The 20,997-nt window shown below is 36.4% G+C and overlaps 1 protein-coding gene across 7 annotated transcripts in view; it reads left to right on the top strand.

Annotated features, from left to right (window-relative positions):
- The window catches only part of HIPK3 (homeodomain interacting protein kinase 3), a 91,035-nt gene extending 71,730 nt beyond the window's left edge, over positions 1–19,305 (top strand). For 3 of the 7 annotated variants that reach the window (XM_041773698.1, XM_041773699.1, XM_041773700.1), the window contains 14 exons: positions 2,329–2,448; positions 3,068–3,154; positions 3,890–4,074; positions 5,181–5,340; positions 5,723–5,846; positions 9,915–10,036; positions 10,294–10,421; positions 10,522–10,683; positions 10,840–10,902; positions 11,181–11,477; positions 11,781–11,921; positions 13,603–13,838; positions 14,131–14,258; positions 15,380–19,305. In XM_041773698.1, coding sequence (XP_041629632.1) covers positions 2,329–2,448; positions 3,068–3,154; positions 3,890–4,074; positions 5,181–5,340; positions 5,723–5,846; positions 9,915–10,036; positions 10,294–10,421; positions 10,522–10,683; positions 10,840–10,902; positions 11,181–11,477; positions 11,781–11,921; positions 13,603–13,838; positions 14,131–14,258; positions 15,380–15,856 — 2,430 coding nt within the window. In that variant the 3' untranslated portion in view covers positions 15,857–19,305. The remainder of the gene's footprint in view (positions 1–2,328; positions 2,449–3,067; positions 3,155–3,889; positions 4,075–5,180; positions 5,341–5,722; positions 5,847–9,914; positions 10,037–10,293; positions 10,422–10,521; positions 10,684–10,839; positions 10,903–11,180; positions 11,478–11,780; positions 11,922–13,602; positions 13,839–14,130; positions 14,259–15,379) is intronic. The other 4 variants (XM_041773701.1, XM_041773704.1, XM_041773702.1 and 1 more) reach the window with 4 other exon arrangements.
- Positions 19,306–20,997: the final 1,692 nt, after the last annotated feature.

Below are 20,997 nucleotides of genomic sequence, written 5' to 3'. Positions count from 1 at the left end.
TTAGCTTATTTCTAGTTGAGTTCACAACATGAATTTATGAATTAATTGCTTCTGAGCCAGGTTTTCACCATTCATTACTCAGGGACAAAGGAAGCAAAGGCTGAGTCCCTTCATGCGTTAGGGGTTATAGATGGAACAGTTTTTCTTCCGAAGATGGGTTAGGCATTATGACCAAAAAGAAACTCCCAAGATCAGTTGCCATTGTTTCGTTTTGTTTTCAGTGCCCTCTCAAATTCATAGGTACATTAGTTGCCCTACTCTCTGTGTTCTTTTAATTTAGTACTTTGTTTTCTTCATAACTGTGTTTTATACTTTAATTGCGTATTATGTACAATACATTTATCTGTTCTACTGAATTATATGCTTTTGCAGATTGTCACTATGTTTTATTCATCTGTATATCTTTAGCCTCTGACATATGTCATAATAAATGGTCTGTGTATGTTTGTTGAATTGTTGAATATCTTTTCTACCATCTGAGAGACTCTGATGTAGCATCTAGATACTGGACCCTCAGTTCTTTTCAGTTTCTCTTTCTGTAAAAGAACTCAGTTCTTCTTGTTACTTAGGGAATGTGGAGTGAGAGGAAGGCACCAAAACACTTGAGTGAAATGAAATTGATTTGTAAGGTGGTGATTTTAGTTATCATTTTTTTTTATTTTAGTTATCATTATGTGTAAAATTGGTGATGCAAACATGTATAAACATTTCTGTTGTCAGGAGACTCGAGACATGAGAAAAAGACTGGTAATGTTGTATTATAAATGCGTTAAAATGGTTATGTTTTGGGATCCCTGGGTGGCGCAGTGGTTTGGCGCTTGCCTTTGGCCCAGGGCGCGATCCTGGAGACCCGGGATCGAATCCCACATCGGGCTCCCGGTGCATGGAGCCTGCTTCTCCCTCTGCCTGTGTCTCTGCCTCTCTCTCTCTCTCTCTGTGACTATCATAAATAAATAAAAATTAAAAAAAAAATGGTTATGTTTTAGCTGTGATGAAAACGCAGAAGGAAGTGATTACCTCTGTTTGAGATGGTTAGTCATAGCTTTATAGAGAAGTTCATGAATTGGGTCTTAAGGTAGGAATGGTAAAGTTTGTTGTAGGATTTGGTGAAGTTGAGTGGGGAGGCGCAGAGGGGCGCTGATAAGTAGGAGTTAGAGCAGTTTAGGAAGGAGACATTAGACCATGCAGAAGTTTAGCATGGCACTAGATGGGGCTGCTCCTTTATGGGACCATGGAAAGAGCCGGGAAGACAGAAAGCCAAAAGGCCTGTAATGCCGTGATTGGAGATTTGGATTTGATCCCGTACGCAGTAAAGTGATTTGATAAAGGGGAGAAACAAATTTGCGTTTTACCAGAATGTCTGTTAACAGTGTGAATGATGAATTGGGGGTGAATGGATGGCTTCATTAGGGAGGGAGATAAACTACTTTGGAGGCTTATGAAATTGTAGAACTCAGAATTGAAGGAGACCTGAAAGAGGGATGGAGAGAAGGGACAGTTAAGAAAAGTAGTAACGAGGTAAAATTTTTAGGGTTTTGGATGTTGTAGAGAGAGAGATGAGGGGGAGGTATGTGTCTGATATAAATTTCAGGTTTCTGGTTTGGGTGGTTGTTGTTGGTGTTTGTTGCTGGGAATTACATGAGGACTAGCAGATTTAAGGGAAAATTCGGTTTAAGATCTGTTCACTTTGAGGTACCTGAGGAAGTCCAGCCAGGTGGAGAGTTTCAGTCAGCAGTGGGATCTGCAGCTCCAGGGCTAGAAATCCTCAGAAGCAGATTTAGAGATAAAACTAGGAGCATTTGGGACTTATAGAGGGAAAGAGGACAGATTAAACTTCTTACATTACTGACCCTTACCTAAAGCCCCTCTGCCTGCTAGTTCAGTTTTACCTCTTGTCATTTTTCACTAAGTGAACCTCCCTGCTTCCAGGATTTGAATGTGTAGGTATTTTCTCCTGATTTGCTTATTTACTCATAGTACAACCTTAGCATAAATTGTAATCAGGTTTTCCCCACTCCTCCAGGGCTAAGGAACTCTTTAAACTTGTCCTTTTAGACTCAACTTGAGCATCACATCTTCTGGAACTTATGTGACTACAGTTATTTTAGGTGTCCCTTCTCTTTCTGTAAGTGTGTATTCATTATGGTACTTAGAGCCCTGTATTAAAATTGTTACTTGTATGTTCCCATTAGACTGAATTTCTTGAGGGCATAGACTATGTCATTTAATTCTTGACATAACATCTAGCTCAGTGTGTGATATAGAATAAGCGTTCAATTAGTATCTATACATGAAAAAATTAACTCTTTTTTATAAATTATTTTTCAGATTCGATATATTTCTCAGACTCAAGGTTTACCAGGAGAACAGTTGTTAAATGTGGGCACAAAATCCACAAGATTTTTTTGCAGAGAAACAGAGATTTCTCATTCTGGTTGGAGATTAAAGGTAATTCATGAAAAAAAATTAGAAAAACATTTTTTCTAAGATGCCTCGTGTGGACAATATTCTCCATGCCTATTTTTATTTTACTATATTTCTTCTTTTGAATTTTCATTTTTGACCCCTCCCTTCTTTTCTAATGGGAAAACAAAACCCTTCCCTGAATAATTTAGCTCATTCTCTAACCTGGCAACATAATTACTAACTCCTCTTCAATAGTTTTTAAACTTTTATATATGTAATTATTTTTGTGTTGTGCGTTTCATCTTCTCTACCCAGTTTCCCATTATTAAGCTTTATAGGACAGGGACTAAATTTCACCATTTACTTCATAACCCAAGTACCTAATTTTTTTCTCCTAGGCTTTTTGAGGAATTAGTAGATCATCTCCGTGATTAGCTTTATAACCAGCTAATTATACACACACACACACACACACACCTGAACCAAACTCTTCTCATTTTTTGTACTTTTAAAAAGTACATTTTTGATAGTTATTCTTTTGAAATTCCTTACTTTAGAATATTCAGTGTATTTGACTAAATGTACCAGAACTAAAGGAATAAAGAATTTCCAAATGGTGGATAATAATATATTATTTTCTGTTTTTGATATATCCAATAAGACACTAGAAGAACATGAAGCAGAGACAGGAATGAAGTCTAAGGAAGCCAGAAAGTACATATTCAACAGTCTGGATGATATAGTGCATGTAAGTATCACAGTCATGCTTGTTAGTCTTCTGTGCTTATGGTATGGACTTGAAAATGCCAAGGGTGCCACCACATGTTAATCATCTTCTAAATGACTATAGAGTGCTTGCTGGATTTAAGCTTTTCCAACAAAACTGATTCTAATATTTCAGCCTCTGAGGAACTAAATTGCATTTGTCTTTATGAAGTATTTAATTTGTACCGTCCCTATGCTTTAGTAAAAAGTGTTTTCTTTAAGAGGGGAGAATCCTAGCTATCCAAATTTCTTTTCCCTATATTTTGTCAGAAATGGGTATTTGTTAAAAATTTTTCCCCTTGCTTTGAATCGTAGTTGGTACCTTGAAACATTTTGTGAATTTGTTAAACTCAGTTATTCACTCTTGTTTCAAAATAAGTGTAGTTCTGTTCTTTCCTATGTTGAGGTATTTCTTTATTATTTATATTTTTTAATTCTTTTTTTTGTTTTTAAGATTTATTTATTTATGATAGACAGAGGGAGAGAGAGAGAGAGAGAGAGAGAGATACAGGAGGAGGGAGAAGCAGGCTCCATGCCAGGAGCCCAATGCGGGACTCAATCCTGGGACTCTAGGATCACGCCCTGGGCCAAAGGCAGGTGCCAAACCGCTGAGCCACCCAGGGGTCCCCTATTTTTTTTTTTTAACTGTGAATCTTTAACATATATTTCCTTCTGTGGCTTATTTATTTTTCTGACAACTTGAAATTTGATTTTGTAGGTGAACACAGTGATGGATTTGGAAGGAAGTGATCTTTTGGCTGAGAAAGCTGATAGAAGAGAATTTGTTAGTCTTTTGAAGAAAATGTTGCTGATTGATGCAGATTTAAGAATTACTCCAGCTGAGACTTTGAACCATCCTTTTGTTAATATGAAACATCTTCTAGACTTCCCTCATAGCAACCAGTATGTTACTTTACAATCTTTTAAAAATGATCTAGAGAAATAATACTAAGAGTCTATTGAAAATTAGTGTGCTAAAGAGATGATTCAATATATTTATTCAGTGTAAAGTAAACTGAGTCAAAAGAGGTCAAGCTAACTTGGTCAAATTCACATAGGCTAGTAAGTGGCAGCGTAGTACCAGAATATAAATCTGAGTTGCATTCTAATGTTCTTTTCCCAAAATACTGTACTGAAATGACTGAGTGATTTTGTTTTTATAGGACATTCTTACCATAATAACTAGGCATATATATATATATATATATAAAATAAAAGAAAGTGTTAACAGTTTTCCATTCTTTTTTGAGCCCTGCAAACTCTGTCTTTAATTTCTTCCCATACCGTTTGCTTTCCCTGCCCACACCTTCTTTGTGTTGTGGAAGGAAAGGAAGGTTTTTATGGGTTAGTGGAGAAAAATATTTGTTGAAATTGAGAAGGTCTTATCAGAGTTACCTTAGACAAATCTTATGGATTCTTTGAGCCCCACACCTTTTCTTTTAATATTTTAAATATTTAAAAATATTTTTATGTATTAATATAACTTAATATTATTTAGTGACTGATACTAATATTTTCAGATGACTGAAGAAAGTATAGGGACATACCAGTTTACACTGTGGATTATCCTTAAAATTGGTATTTTTATAAATCTCAACTATTCTCCCCACCCCCCTCCCCAATAGTTAAAAATATCCAATGATTTCCATATTATAAGCACTTTGAAAATAACACGATAACTGTATATTTTATACCAGTAGTTTAGGAATGTAGAGATCTAGAAATTTAGGAAAAATTATTTAGGGCAGGGGTCAAAATAATAGTCTACTAGTCAAAAAATGCTTACTATTGCTTAGTATACTTTCTACTAGGTCTTAGAAAATATTGCAGATATAAGACATACTTTCACTTGCTTTAAAATTCAATCTTTTGTAGGTTTTTCTGGTAGAAGTAGTATTGGAAATATGCAGATTAAACTCAAATCAGAATTTTTTTCTTTTGGAAATTTAAACTTTAAACTGCTCTAAACATTTAGATAATATTACAATTACCTTTCCCTTATTTTGCAGTGTAAAGTCCTGTTTTCATATTATGGATATTTGTAAGTCCCACCCAAATTCATGTGACACAAATAATCATAATAAAACTTCACTTTTAAGACCAGTTGCTTCAGGCAATACTGCTAATCTGACAGCAAATTTTACTAAAATTGGCACATTAAGAAATCAGGTAAGAACTTAAAGTATTTAATAACTTATACTTCTTTTTTATAATTGCTCATTTTGCTTTTGTGGTGTCAGCAGTTAGAAGTCACACGCTGGTGAGGGTCTCATTGTGGTTATCTTGTGAAAATTTTCAGATATTTCAAAGTAACAATTGGAGCATATCTGCTGAAGTTCATTTATTTCCTATCACCTTTTACTGTGTCAGTATCCTCTACCTGCCTTTTTTGTGCAGCAGTTCAACGAAAAGTAGAGTAAAATCTGTTCCTGGGTCTATTTTTATCATAGAATTATGTTTTCAAGAAGTATATTTGAATTGTATTTGTAAAGCATGCGTGTAACAGTTAGAAGGCTGCTTAGGGTAATGCCACCTGTGCTGGTCCTTTCAGGCATTAACCACATCTGCTCATTCAGTGGTGCACCATGGAATTCCTCTGCAGGCCGGAACTGCTCATTTTGGTTGTGGTGATGCTTTTCAGCAGACTCTGATTATCTGTCCCCCAGCTATTCAAGGTACTCTTTGATTTACATTACACTTTGAATTTAGGCATACATTATTTTCAAACAAATTTAGGCATCTATTAATTAAATATGTTGCATAGTTTTTGATACATTTAGCACTACTTTTGAATTTAATTTAAGATGGCCGGTAGTCCTTAGACCAGTGGCACTCCTTCCTTGACTGGAGCTCCACCATAAATAATCATCACCAACCAAATAGGTCATATGATAATTATATTTCCTGTAGAGCCTAGCACGATGAAACACCTTAGTGGAAATTAACGAGCTTGGAAAGCTATGGGTTGTCCATTTGTGGTTATCACAGCCCCAGAGGTTTAGATATGTACCTTTTTATCTGCCCTTTCTTACTAGACAGTAAAGTGACTTGAGAACTTTTGGTCAAAGGAATTCCATCCCCAAATCTTACAGTCTTGTTCTTTGCTCATACTTTGGGTTTCAAAAAGAGAGAGATAGATTTTGACTCAATTAGATTATGTCCCTTATCTATCTATCTATCTATCTATCTATCTATCTATCTATCTATCTATCTATCTATCTATCTATTAAAGATTTTATTTATTTATTCATTCACTCATGAGAGACACACAGAGAGAGGCAGAGACACAGGCAGAGGGAGAAGCAGGCTCCATGCAGGGAGCCTGATGTGGGACTCGATCCCGGTTCTCCAGGATCACACCCTGGGCTGAAGGTGGCGCTAAACCGCTGAGCCACACGGGCTGCCCAGAGTATGTCCCTTATTTAGATAAAAAGCAAATCAAAGCCTCAAGTGAGACGAGTGGCAGAATGTCTTGGAAGACACTGTAAATTCTCGAACCAGGGAATTTGTTAGTGGTCCTGAAAGCAAATGTTCCAGCTAGAACGAGAATAAAATGTGATTTTCCAGATCCTTCTCTAGCATTTTGTCCCTCTAGGCTTTAATCTAGTTCCATCTTAAAGCAAGAGGTTCATCAGCACGGAATCCCCCAGTGACCCCAAAGCGTGGCTGATGTGCACTACTTGGTAGTGAGCGGGAGACCTTTTACTTCTACCAAATACTTGAGTGACCAACACTGGTGCTTTTTTATTTTTAAATCAGTTATCATGTAAATGGGGTCTTGACTGATGCATTTTTCACTTGGATGACTTTTTACTCTGTACTAATAAATAGATTCTTAAGTTCTTTTATGTTTAAGTAGGCTCCATGCCCAACGTGGAGCCCAGTAGGGGCTTGACCTCAATACCCTGAGATCAAGACTTGAGCTGAGACCAAGAGTCAGATATGTAACCCACTGAGCACCCAGGCTCTCCAGATTCTGAAGTTCTAGTAATTTTCCCCTGTGTGCCATAGTCAGCTTGAGGGTCACTCATCTACGGTGTGGGGTATCTCATCAGGATTTAGAATAGCAGCTCTTTTTTCAGAGCTTGCCCTCTGTTTTTAGCAAAATTTAAGGGGCTTGTGAGACACATTTCTAAACACGGGCATCATTCTTAAAACATTCAATGTGGTGTCTGACAAATCTTTTATCTTTGAATGTACCTATAATTAATAAAAGATTAGTATCCTTTCTATACATGTGCCAACAGCTATATGAGTCGTTCATAATAAGGGTAACAGAGGAAAAGAGATCCTCTCAAACTCACTAACCTTAATTTTAAATGTCCAGAACAATATTTTGGAATTAGAATTAACAATAAGACAAAGCAAAATACTTATTAGATTATGTAACAGGTACAGTTGTAGCAGGACATGTAGGCTCTATGAATATGTTGATTTGTTGTTTTTTGTCTTAGTATATAGTATCTGCTTAAAAATGAAAGCTTTCTCTCTAATCTGCATTAGTATTTCTGTAGAAAATCCCAATTTGGTCTTTTTACCACTTTCCCTCATAATGTGCCACCACTCCATTCTGAAGAAACATTTTATTTTATTTAAAGATTTATTTATTTATTCAGAGAGAGCGAGGGAGAGGCAGAGACACAGGCAGAGGGAGAAGCAGGCTCCATGCAGGAAGCTCGACACGGGACTCGATCCCGGATCCCCAGGATCACACCCCGGGCTTCAGGCGGTGCTAAACCACTGCGCCACCGGGGCTGCCCTGAAGAAACATTTTAAATGGTTGTTGGGCAGCTGTTGGGTGGCAGTTATGGCACTACTACAGTCTGTATTTTTAAATAAATTTTATGTCTATTCCACTTCACTTTACATTTTTTATTTTGGGTTATAGTGTCTAGGTTCATCATGAATTTCATATATTTTCCATATTACACATAACACATGTAGGTATAGATATATAGGTACTATATCCATAACTTTATACCTTTTTAAGGTTGAGAAAGACTTAGCCAAGCTTTTATTTAACAGATTTGAGTATATATTAAACAAGCATTTAACATTATTTGGCAGTCTGAAGAGCTACTTATTCATCCCCTCTGGATGAAAACTGCTATTTTAGAATCAAATACATTCCAACAAAATTCTCCGGTTGTACTAGAACAACCTTTAAGCTTTTGTGCCCTGCTGTGCAGGTATTAAAGCAAATCTGATCAAACAATGGTGACGTTTTTAGCTAGCCTAATAACTCCATAGAAAATTGGAATCTTCACCATCATTGAATTTGATAAAAATAATTTAGACCTCATGAGGAGAGAAGGTAATAGGAGAATTCTTCTCATTATAAGGCATCAATTAGGAGAAGAATTTAAGGGCAACACAATTTTTGTTGGGATTTGAGAATTTGCTCTGTCCTTTCATCCTTGTCAAAATGAATTCTGCTTTTTTCTCTGATGAGATGGTCTATTGCTGCCATATATCTACACCGCCTGAGTGTGCTTATATTCCATTTCTTGGAGAATTTGCCAATCAGGACATGATTTTTTGGAAGGGTAAGAAGGTTAGTCTTAAAAAAATTATCCATAGGTCTTTGTTAAACTTAATCCCTTTTTAGGTGGAGCTCGGGGGTAGAATGCCCTGGTAGTAGGATAAAACCCTCTATGAAGAAAAATAAACACAAAAAAGTTAACATTCTCTTCAGGATTAATACTTATATTTGTGCAGTGAAAGTAAGGTTATTTTTCAACAGTAAAAGAAAACAATTGTAATATTCTTCTCCTATGGCTGCTCAGAAACACCTAAGATCACTTAACAGGATTAACATGACTGGCAGGCCTGCTTTCTAATTTTCCTAGTGGGTAAGCAAAGTGAAACATGTTTGTCCTGGAGTTTTAGCAGCTTTCTACTAGGAATACTAGTAGAGTAAGCTTCATTGGTCAGAACTTAGGTGTATCATCATATTAGGCATAATAAGTTGTTTTTGCTTTTCCTTTGGAAGTTGGAATGAGTGTGTCATCCCTGAATTTTATTGAATCATGTAAACCATCACCATGGCCATTGAAGTGTGAAGTTATAACATTCCCCCTTTGGTGCCAAAAGTGTAAGATCCTGTTAGGTTTTTTTTTTTTTTTTAATCCTCTTAGTTTTTAAGAAGAGAATACTAAGCACAGATAAGTTTATATGAAATGATGAACATTTACCTACTAGAAGATCAGGATGTTGGGCTAGAGTCACTTTTCCATGTCTTTTTTCATAGTGACAAAACTATTTGAAAAGGAAATAAAGCTAGAATAGCAAACTTTAAAAGGAATGGGAAGTTTCAAGACAAATAAATGATTCAACATGGTGGTATGCATTTTGAAGCAGCAGCAGGAGTTAGCTTTATATCAATTTTTGGAATGATGTACCAAGTGTAGATAGAAAGAACCTCACTTTCCTAATAGATTGTGCTTTGTTAGTGTCATGAACATTTTTATGTAGAAGATGGTTTTAAAATCCTAATCAGAACTTTGGCAATTCTTATAAATTAACAGTTTTGTTTTTTTTTAAGATATTATTTATTTGACAGAGGGGGAGCGGCAGGCAGGCTTCCTACTGAACAAGGAGGTCGATGCGAGTCTTGATTCCTGCCAAAGGCGGATACTTAACCTTAGACTGAGCCACCCAGGCACCCTGAATTTTAAAAGAGCTTTGTAAGTTAACTCAGAAATAGTTTTGATTAAAGAACCTTTTTTTTCCCTTTTTCACAGGTATTCCTGCAACACATGGTAAACCCACTAGTTATTCAATAAGAGTAGATAATACAGTTCCACTTGTAACGCAGGCCCCAGCTGTACAGCCACTACAGATCCGACCAGGAGTTCTTTCTCAGGTTGGTAATAAAAAATTATTTTTGCATATGTGCTGTCCTCCTTATACTCCAGTAAGGGCACTGATCCACATGATCAAAAGCCTGTGCTGTTGAGAAATAGTAAAAATGATCTGGATGGGAATTCGATCTTTTGTGGTTATTGGCCTTAACTTTTTCATAGTTATTAATGATTGTTACTTTAATATATTTTTGATCTTAAGGTGTAGTAATGATGAATTACTTGTAACTTACTAGCTTTTCTTTTGCTTTTGCGGTAGCAGACGTGGTCTGGCAGGACACAGCAGATGCTCTTACCTGCCTGGCAGCAGGTAACACCCATGGCTCCTGCTACTACTGCATTAACTTCTGAGGGGGTGGCTGGTTCACAAAGGCTTGGAGACTGGGGGTAAGTTAAAAACAAAAATACTTGTTTGTGAAGTTTGCAAAATAGATCTTGGTTTAGAAGGGATTCAGTTTTTTTTTTTTTCCCTAAACTTTCTCCCTAGGAAAATGATTTCACACAGTAATCATTATAGCTCAGTGATGCCACAACCTCTTCTAACCAATCAGATAACTTTATCAGCCCCGCAGCCAATTAGTGTGGGCATTGCACATGTCGTCTGGCCTCAGCCTGCCACTGCAAAGAAAAATAAATTGTGCCAGAACAGGTTGGTATCAATGTTTTAACTTTCCTCTGCATTTTGAAAAATAATCTTTAAAGTAAACTTTGCATGTACACTAAAGGGTCACTCTGTTTTATTCAAAATGACCTCTTTGATAGCTTTGTTACAAACACTAAGCCAGCTCCCTTCTCAATTTCTCAGAGGTATTTTGGTAAAACTAATGGAATGGGAGCCAGGAAGAGAGGAAATAAATGCTTTCAGTTGGTAAGATTGTCTTTATTGCCCTTTTGATTTGTTATCTACATATAATTTTAGACATTCAGATATCACATTTACCGAAAAATGACCAATTTTAATGTATGTAACTGCAATCTACACTGATATTTCTAGAGATATTTATGAAATGATCTATATGTTAGCATATGATATACATGATCTTGAACAAATGAAGCTTCGTGTTGTTCATTTTAACTAGGTATCTTAGGAAAATGTTAGGTACATGTTTTGATTATAGAAATGACACATTATTCCTTTAATTACAGGAGTAATTCATTGCAGAATACGAATGTCCCTCATTCAACATTTATTTCTCCAAAGATAGTAAATGGGAAAGATGTCGAGGAAGTACGTTGTATAGAAACACAGGACAATCATAACTCAGAAGGAGGGGCAAGAGATTGTTGTGAAACATCTGTCCAGCAGGACTCTGATTCATCAGTTTCAGACAAACAGCGGCAAACCATCATCATTGCTGACTCCCCAAGCCCTGCAGTGAGTGTGATTACTATTAGCAGTGACACGGATGAGGAGGAGACGTCGCAGAGACACTCACTCAGAGAGTAAGTGCCAAAAGCAGTTCCTTGTGTTTATACTGTATCCTTAAATAGTGATGGCGCCCTCTGGTGTGCTGAGAAAAAAACTTTCTGGGACTTAACCCCTGATCTCTCAGTGTCCTTTGGAGTAAACATCCTGAATAGCAATTAACATGATGATTATCGCATTTCTTCTGTATTAGTAAGCTTTTAGTTTTTTTGTCAATGTAGGTCGCTCTGAACTGCTTCCCAGCCTTCATTAAATAAATAATGTAAATTTTGGCTACTTCTCATTTTTGACCCCTGTTTTCCCCATCCCTCTTTCACTAGATGTAAAGATAGTTTGGATTGTGAAGCTTGCCAGAGCACTTTGAATATAGATCGGATGTGTTCATTAAGTAGTCCTGATAGTACTCTGAGCACCAGCTCCTCAGGGCAGTCCAGCCCATCCCCTTGCAAGAGACCGAACAGGTAAAGGACTTTCAGTGGTAGTATGCCATAAATATTAGGTCTACTAAAAAGCCTGTGATTTTTTTTATTGGTTATGTTAATAAGTACTGTCAGCTTACCACAGTGGCTTCTCTTCTTGGACACAATTTAACAAAATCGCTTTTTAAAAGAAACTTGGTTTTAAGTAATATTTTTTATTTGTAGAACACATCTAAGTAGGAAAATTGAGGTTCTAATAAATGATGTTTAAAGAAGCATTTGTTTTTGAAAGGCTAGAAAAAGCCATGTCAACTTCTCCGTAGACTAGAATTATTACTTAAATTTAGAATAAGAACATAGAGCAAAATAAACATTTAAGCAGAATAAAAGAGGAATTTTTTGCATAATAAAGTAGTAACCCACTGTCAGTAAAGTATCCAATATGATTTTTTTTCTCTCATTGGTGATTGATTTGTATGGTTTTATCCTTATTTCCTTTCCTACTCTTTTTTTTTTTTTTTTTTTTTTTTGCCGGGGACATGCATTGCCACTAAAGTAGTGAGCCTTTCCTCACCAGCATGATATACCAACACATTAAGAGATAAGCCATGAAGATCTCAGTGAAACATGTTTGATCTCAATTTTTAGAAATTCTTTTTTTAGTGGAAACAAAATTTGAAAAACCTTTAAGTCTTAATTTTATATATTTGTTTTCTCTTTTTTTCCTTAGTCAGGAAACATGGTATTGAATACTTTGGAAGATGTAAAGAAGTTTTAACATGTCTTTTTACAAATTGCTTATAATATGGTTTGGCAGTTTATATATATATATGACTAAATATATATATATACTTATATATATATAAATTTTATAGATAGATATATAAAAAGAGATGCTTCAAATTGTTAAGTATGAAATGAATGACTAAAACAGACCATAAGTCAGGGACACCTGGATGGCTCAGTGGTTGAGTGTCTGCCTTTGACTCAGGGTGTGATCCTGGAGTCTGGGGATCAAGTCCCGCATCAGGCTCCCTGCGTGGAGCCTGCCTCTCCTCCCTCTGCCGATGTCTCTGCCTCTCTCTTTGTGTGTCTCTCATGAATAAATAAATAAAATCTTAAAAAACAAAGAGACTATAAGTGCTGTAGGAATTCCAAGAGGGGAGAGATTATTATAGTCTGTCTGAGGGAGCCAGGAAGAGAAGGGAAATACGGGACTCTGGGTAGGCCCTTGGAGAGATGGGAAGGACCTTTCAGATAGCTGCTTAGTTAAAAGAACCCCAATTACCACTGCAGGTATGAATCCTAACATTAGAATTTAGACTGAAATATCCAGGTCTCACGTGATTCTATGTTTTTTACATTTTGTTTAAATTATCCAGAATAATGCATGTTTTATAGTCTCTTGATGAGATTCTCAGGAATTTATGAAGTAGAATTTTATGAACTACTAATAATCAAGTGGAAAAGGCAAGGAGAGAAAATGTAAGTGCCAGAATGATGTACTTAAACAGGATAGAATTAGGGTTAACAGTCTGAGTAGAGAACTAATACGAGTGTTTAGAAAGTCTATGAAAAAAATGTTATTGGGCAGGCAGGGTAGCAGTTATAATTGATATGAATAACTGAATATGATTCTCATTAATTTGCTAGAGCCTGGATAGTACTTATATCTAGATGTAATGTTGAAAAACATAATCTTCATAAAAATACTTTGTTGTAGTATGTCAGATGAAGAACAGGAAAGTGGCTGTGATACTGTGGATGGCTCTCCAACATCAGACTCTTCTGGACATGACAGTCCCTTTGCAGAGAGCAGCTTTGTGGAGGACGCTCACCAAAACACAGAACTGGTAACCTCTGCCAACACAGAAACCAAACCAGCTGTTTGTACTGTTGTGGTGCCACCAATGGGACTAGAGAATGGATTAAATGCCGATGAGCATATGTCAAACACAGGTAAGCTGAGTCTGCCCTATTTCCCTGATTATCCCTTTAAAAATTCTTAATTTGGAACCTTAGAGAACAACATTGCCACAGTCATCTCTGAATTTCCAATTGATCTTGCCAAATCTGTCACAGAAAGGAAATCTTTTCTATTATCATTCGGTGCTGAAAACCATGAGATATCTTTTCTGTATTTAATTTTAAGGTTGTCAGATCAGTACTGTGTAAAATATCTGAAGACCTTTCTAACTTTAATATAAGAACGGGAAAAGCATCAGTTGTCTAATGTTTTATTCGTTGCCAGATTCTATATGCCAGCCATTGATAAAAGGCCGATCCGCTCCCGGGAGATTAAACCAGCCTTCCACGGTGGGTAATCGTCAGCAGAAACTGACATCAGCATTCCAGCAGCAGCATTTGAACTTCAGTCAGGTATGTTTGTGAAGCTGTTAGAGTCTTTGGGTTCAAAATCAGCAGGGTTTCATTTGTAGGGAAAAAAGATTCTGAAACTACACAGTCTTGAAAAATGTATGCCTTTTCATCATCCCACGTGACTAAAGAGAAATTGGCCTCATAATAGGATAATGAGGCAGATTATCCATAGAACCCGAATTCTTCAGAAAGATTAGGCTTGGGACCCCTGGGTGGCGCAGCGGTTTGGCGCCTGCCTTTGGCCCGGGGCGTGATCCTGGAGACCCGGGATCGAATCCCATATCAGGCTCCCGGTGCATGGAGCCTGCTTCTCCCTCCGCCTGTGTCTCTGCCTCTCTCTCTCTGTGACTATCATAAATAAATTAAAAAAATAAAATAAAATGAGCTGACGGGCAAAGTATGAGAAATAGGCATTAAAAAAAAAAAAAAGAAAGATTAGGCTTCTAGATTCTCTTAAACAATTTTTTTCGTGTGTCTTTTATTTTAGACCCTTCCACTCAGAATGCACACTAATGGATTGATGGCTGCGTCTGTTGTGTTAGTTGTGGTTACAGTCATATCTTAATTGAGTACTTTCCACCTGGTCAGTGCTATGCTCAGCAGTTGTGTTTCACTTTGGGAAAGAAAAGATAATAGGTATTGGAATCAGACCCGTGTTCAAATCCTGGTTTTGCCAGGTAGTATGTATATTACCTTGGCCAGGTCTCTTCTACAAATGTGGAACACAGTTAATGGGAATAATAGCAGAGGGTCATTTTGGAATTAAATAATGTCAGATATGTACTGTATTAGCCATACATAAACTTGTGTTCCACAAGTGGTAGTGATTAGTAGTGATGGGAAGATGATAGTGATACTGCTAGCAGTGGTGGTAGTGGCAATGCTAATATTATCACAACAGATAGCAATAAATATTAAAATGTTTAATAAGTATATTAAAATGTTTAATATTAATATGTATAAATTGATATTTTACTCTTCTCTGTGCTTAGTAGAAATGGAGACCTGAGCGATCCTCTGTGGATTATCACTTACAGAGTGTCTTGTAATTTCCCTTTCTTCCTTGCTTTTTAACTGATAAAATATATATTCTGTCTTTTTTTGTTTGCGTTTTTGGATAGGTTCAGCACTTTGGATCTGGGCATCAAGAGTGGAATGGAAACTTCGGACATCGAAGGCAGCAAGCTTATATACCTACTAGTGTTACCAGTAATCCATTCACTCTTTCCCATGGGAGTCCCAATCACACAGCCGTGCATGCCCATCTGGCTGGAAGTGCGCATCTTGGAGGACAGCCTACTCTACTTCCATACCCATCATCAGCTACCCTCAGTAGTGCTGCACCAGTGGCCCACCTCTTAGCCTCTCCATGTACCTCAAGACCTATGTTACAGCATCCAACTTACAATATCTCTCATCCCAGTGGCATAGTTCACCAAGTCCCAGTGGGCATAAATCCCCGTCTATTACCATCCCCAACCATTCATCAGACTCAGTACAAACCAATCTTCCCACCACATTCTTACATTGCAGCATCACCTGCATATACTGGATTTCCATTGAGTCCAACAAAACTCAGCCAGTATCCATATATGTGAAAACTCAAAAAAGAGTATATTGAGGAAGCTCAATGATATAAACATTTGATTAAAAATAAAAACATGGTATTTAATAAATATTAGCCATGGCACAAGAAAATTATTTTTGAATCATGTAGACTTGGGTGCAATTTAAACAACTTTGAGCTTTAAAAAAAATTCACTTTTAATGTGTTTTGCACATTTGGTATAACTTGTCTTTGGTCATGTTATCTTCTTATGTAGTAACTCTAGACAGGTGACTTACAGGAGCAGAAGTCCAGTTTTGCTCCTGCTATTTTTTATAAAATTGCCTTCTAACTAGTGCAAGACACATCCACATTTGGGAAGCCATTCTGTGTACAGACTTAGAGCAACAGATGCACATACGTCAGAATTACAGCATACAAGTGAATTGTATTATCTGTGTCTTAGTGTATAAATGTTGGGTCACTTACCTAAGAAATTGAGCTATCGTTCTTTACATTTGCATGTGTCTTTGCATGGGCAAAATGTTGCCTAGACTTTGCTCTTAAATGTTGTTCCAATAATCTCAGCTGCATTGTAAACCGTTCCCACACATAGTGCCTTAAATATTTGAGGTTGTTAATGTTATTACCTATATATAAATGTTGAGGACTGCAGCACTTAAAATTCAGATCTACTCTTTAGTTTTCTTTTGATAGAGTAATGTTCATTTTGCGTTTTGTGTGGTATGATTTCAGGTCGTAGCTGTTTTTTCCTTACTAAGAGGGCAGCATGTTTGCTATAGCTGAATTCTGCTGTCTGATTTTTCAGAATGATCTAGCTTCAAGAAAAGCAAGCAGTTAGTAGTGCTTAAGAAAAATTGATTCAGTATCTAATGGATAGTTGATATCTGTCACAACACAGCATTTTATATACTGTTAAGTGAAACTGCAATACAATCTAAGTTTATTTTGGGAGTGTTTGCTGTATAATTGGATTTAATAAAATGTTTAGAGGTGCAGTAGGCATGACTTTGAGTAGGTAATGAAAGAAAATGCAAAATGCTCATTGATTCATGATGTGGTTTCATCTTAGCTTGGGCAAACCATGCAGTATTTAATAAATAGTAGCAGAATATTTACTATTGAAGCTTGAAAAGATGTGAGTTCTTTGTGTGCAATTTTTCATTTATGCATGTGAGAGGGTTTTTTTTTTTAATATTTTTACATTGTAGTACTTGTTTTGCTTGTTGGTGGTGTTTGCTTATTTAATACATTCCGTCAGGGACAGAAATTACATGCTTTTTCTTTCCTAGGAAGTGTGTCTTGGGTTTTTTCCCTTTTTTTCCTTCTTTTTTTTGGTGGTGGTGGTGGTTATGTTTAAATGAAGTTGCTTTTACAGCACCAAAGACTTAATCATCCATTTCCTATATAAAAGGTAGCTACTTTTTTGCATAGACCTCAAGTATATTGTAGTGTAGAGGTGGAACTTAAGGAAAGGTATTAAACAGGCTGTGTTTTAGCTTATGGGCAAGTAATAAATTGTATCATTTATCTTGAATGTATCATAGATAAGCTGCTATATAACGATTGCCACTTCAGATAGCTGTGAAATTAGGTGATTAACTAGTTGTTATTTAGCCTTCTAATTTCTGTATAAGTCTAATTACATGAAATAGAAGTTGGGGTTTGATTTTTTACTTTGCTTTTCTGTTTGGAGTGTCATTGTAACTACTGTATTGTAAATGATGGAAAATAATTGCATATGTTATTTTGGGGTGTGTTATTTGCATCAGTATTTTATCTCTATTAATGTTTGTGCTCATCACTGCATATAAAAAACTTGGATTTATCAATGTAACTTAATTTTTTATTTTCATACTGGCATTGTAGACACTTGAGAAAGCTGTATCTTGCAGGCTTGACTTAACTTTTTTTTTCCTTAAAAATCTGGAATATAATCTTACAGCATTTACTGGAATAAACAGTACAAAGCATTTGAGTATAAAACTCTCCAAATGTTTTGGATTTACAGCATTTCTTTGATAAATGAATTGCATACCACTAGTACAGCTCTAATGCAGCGTTGACAATAAGCTAATAATGGATAAACTTTTCTTTACTCCATTAACACAAGCAGTGTTTTATTTAATAATCATCAATGAAATAAATGTGCCTGAAATTGATTTTAAAAATTACAGTATTAGATCATAAAATAAAAACCAGCAGTACATTTTTAGTCACACTGAAAATGAAGGACTTAATTTTCCCCACAAGTTTCAGTGTTTTTAGTAATCAATTCTATGCATTTTATATAAATAGAAATATATATACATATATATATTACACAGAAAAAAAAAACGAGTAGCCTAAGATTAATTTAAAAGTTATTTACAGATGGCAAATTTATGGAGTCACTATTTAAGTAAACTTGCTGCCCTCCACAGCTTATTAATTTTATTTATATGGTCCAGCAGATCACTGGTATCTGCTCACTCAGAAAAGAATCAATGCTGGCAGCGGATGTTTCAGAAACACCAAGTGCAAAGGATCGATTTCTGTTTGTAGGACAGGTACAAAACTGGCGCAGTTTTATTGTCATTCAGGGCCATGTTTACTACCCTGAAATGTCGTATTTTCTGTATTTCAGTACCAAGACTCAGATGGTCTTATTAAATTGATAGTAAATGTTTTCATAATAGTAAAGTTTGATAAAGGCATACCCTAGTTGAGTACATTGCTTTTAACTGATTCCAATCATGGGCGTTTAAATGTGTTTTAAAAATTAAAAATGTCAATCCTGCTAACATCTAAATTTAACATTGACGAGAGAATTTGGATTTATACCCTCTTTAAAACCATTTTACCAGTTTTCTTTGGTTTTACTGCTTTCTTAAATAAAACACTGCATGACTTCCAAGTTGCATATTTGCATACTACTTTAATTTGCAAATTGTGTTTTTTCTTTTAACCAAATACCCTGATATTTACTTTTCTTTTCCTTCAGGGTGTTTAAATATGTTACTGTAGTAGCAAAGCCTTTTCACTTTTTTGAATCTCTATTACTAATTTTAATCTTGGTTTGTGTTAAGTAAAAGTTAAATCATACACTGCAAGGTGTAGGAAGATTTGTTTTAATGAACCCAATGATATAGATTTGATTACTAAGTTTGAACTGTTAACTGTTTAACAATTTTAGACTTGTGGCTTTCTTTCTTTGGTTTGTTTTTGCTTTTACTTCTATGCTACACTAGTTTGCCATGTAGCAATTGCACTGTGCAATATTACAATAAGGACTGGGAAAATTTTTATGGATGTAATGTCTATTACGGTTTGCGCTAGTATTTCTCTCTAGTTCTCAGTGATTTAAATGTGACCAAGCCTTCTGTACTTTGTCACAAAAAGCGGGTTTTCCAGGTGACTATTTTGGTGAGTGTCAAAATAAGAATTTATGGTGTATTACTGTCGATTCACTTTGAATTAAAATATATATATTGCAGCAAACAGCTTGTTGACTTTTTTTCTACCCCAGTACTGCTTACAGGGGAGGGAAGGAAGGAGGTTAGTAACACTTAGTACATAACTTACACCATCTCATTTAATTCTCAAAACCACTGTGAGATGGCATTATTATCTTCCCCATTGTATAAATGAAGAAATAGGTTCAAAATATTTAGGTAAGTTGTCCAGAGTCCCAGCGCTGAGTGATGAATCTGATCTACGAACCAGGCTGTCTAACTATAACTAATCTACTTTCCACCAGTTCTTTTTGTTTTGTTTTGTTTTTAAATATTTATTTCAGAGAGTGTGCGCATGAGGGGGTACAGGCAGAGGGACAGTCTCCAGCAGATTCCCTGCTGGGCATGGAGCTGGATGTGGAGCTCGCTGAGCCACCCAGGCGACCCTCCTTTAAAACCGAGGCCTGAGGCAGTGTTCCAGAAGGACTGCACCCACAAGATAACCAGGGCCTTTCACTTGAATATTGTTTCCTTGACTATTTTTTGAGGCAAATATTTCTGTTGAATATGCATGAATAAAGAGTATGGAATTCACATGTATTGTTAAGAAAAAAACATGAGACTTCAAGCAGGCACCTGAGTGGCTCAGTGGGTTAAGCATCTGACTCTTGATTTCAACTAAGGTCATGATTTCAGGGTCGTGAGATCAAGCCCCGTGTTGGGCCCTGTGCTGGGCATGGAACCTGCCAAAGATTCTTCCCCTCTGCCCCTCCCTGCTCCCATCACCCCCCCCCCCCCCAAAAAAAAGGTAAACATGAGACCTCAATAGAATGTAGTTGTAGCAGGCCAATTTAAGTTACGTCCTCAAATACCATCCCATACTTCAAGGATTAAACTTTAGAGGAACATCAGTTGGAGAGGTTTTTGGAGAGCATTCTAACAGAACACACCAGTGAGAATAAATAATCTCTCAGCAAACTTAGAAGTATATAACACGCACTTTTGTGTCTGGCTTCGAATGTTCGAAATTTTATCTGAAAGACACACTTGTATGTAGCAGTGGCTCACTTACTTCCATTGCTGTATTGTCTTCTGTGTGCATATACAATCATTTGTTTGGTGTTTTTGTTCATCTCTTTTGGAAAACACCTGTATGCATTTCCTTTGGGTATATACGCAGGTATGGGGCTGGGTCATAGGGCGTACATATGTTCCACATTACTAGATACTAAAACAATATTCCAAAGTGATTAAATTCAGTTTACACTCAATACCAGTAATATGAGAGTTCCAGTTACTTTATGTTCCTCACATATATTTTTTCTTTCATTTTAGTCATTCTTGTGGGTGTGAGTTATTCAAAGTAATGTGAAGATTTTCAGTTAGCCCAAAGCACTGATCCCACATATAGATGAGATCCAGATTTTGCAACTTACTTGAAAGTAGAGTAAATTGCCATCTTGAGAATACGAGTTTCTCCACTATCCCTGAGTAGGGCATTCTTAGGAAACCATTTTGTAAGCCAAAATGGTGTAAAGAAGCAATGAACATGAGTTTTTATAGAAAAAATTTTGAGCTTTCCCAGACCCAAAAAATAAGCTCTCAGGTTTTTCGGATCCCTTAGGACACAGCTGTACAAAATAAACGGAGATTAAGCACAGATGTCTACAGAGTTCAAAGCTCTGGCTGCTCGACGCTGGGAGGCTGAGCGTAGTACCCCAGGAAGGAGCGTGGTGGG

This window comes from Vulpes lagopus, chromosome 11 (genome assembly GCF_018345385.1).
Source record: "Vulpes lagopus strain Blue_001 chromosome 11, ASM1834538v1, whole genome shotgun sequence".
NCBI lineage: Eukaryota > Metazoa > Chordata > Mammalia > Carnivora > Canidae > Vulpes > Vulpes lagopus.
Note: the sequence above shows the minus strand (reverse complement) of the source record. Positions and strands in the feature narration are given on the sequence as shown.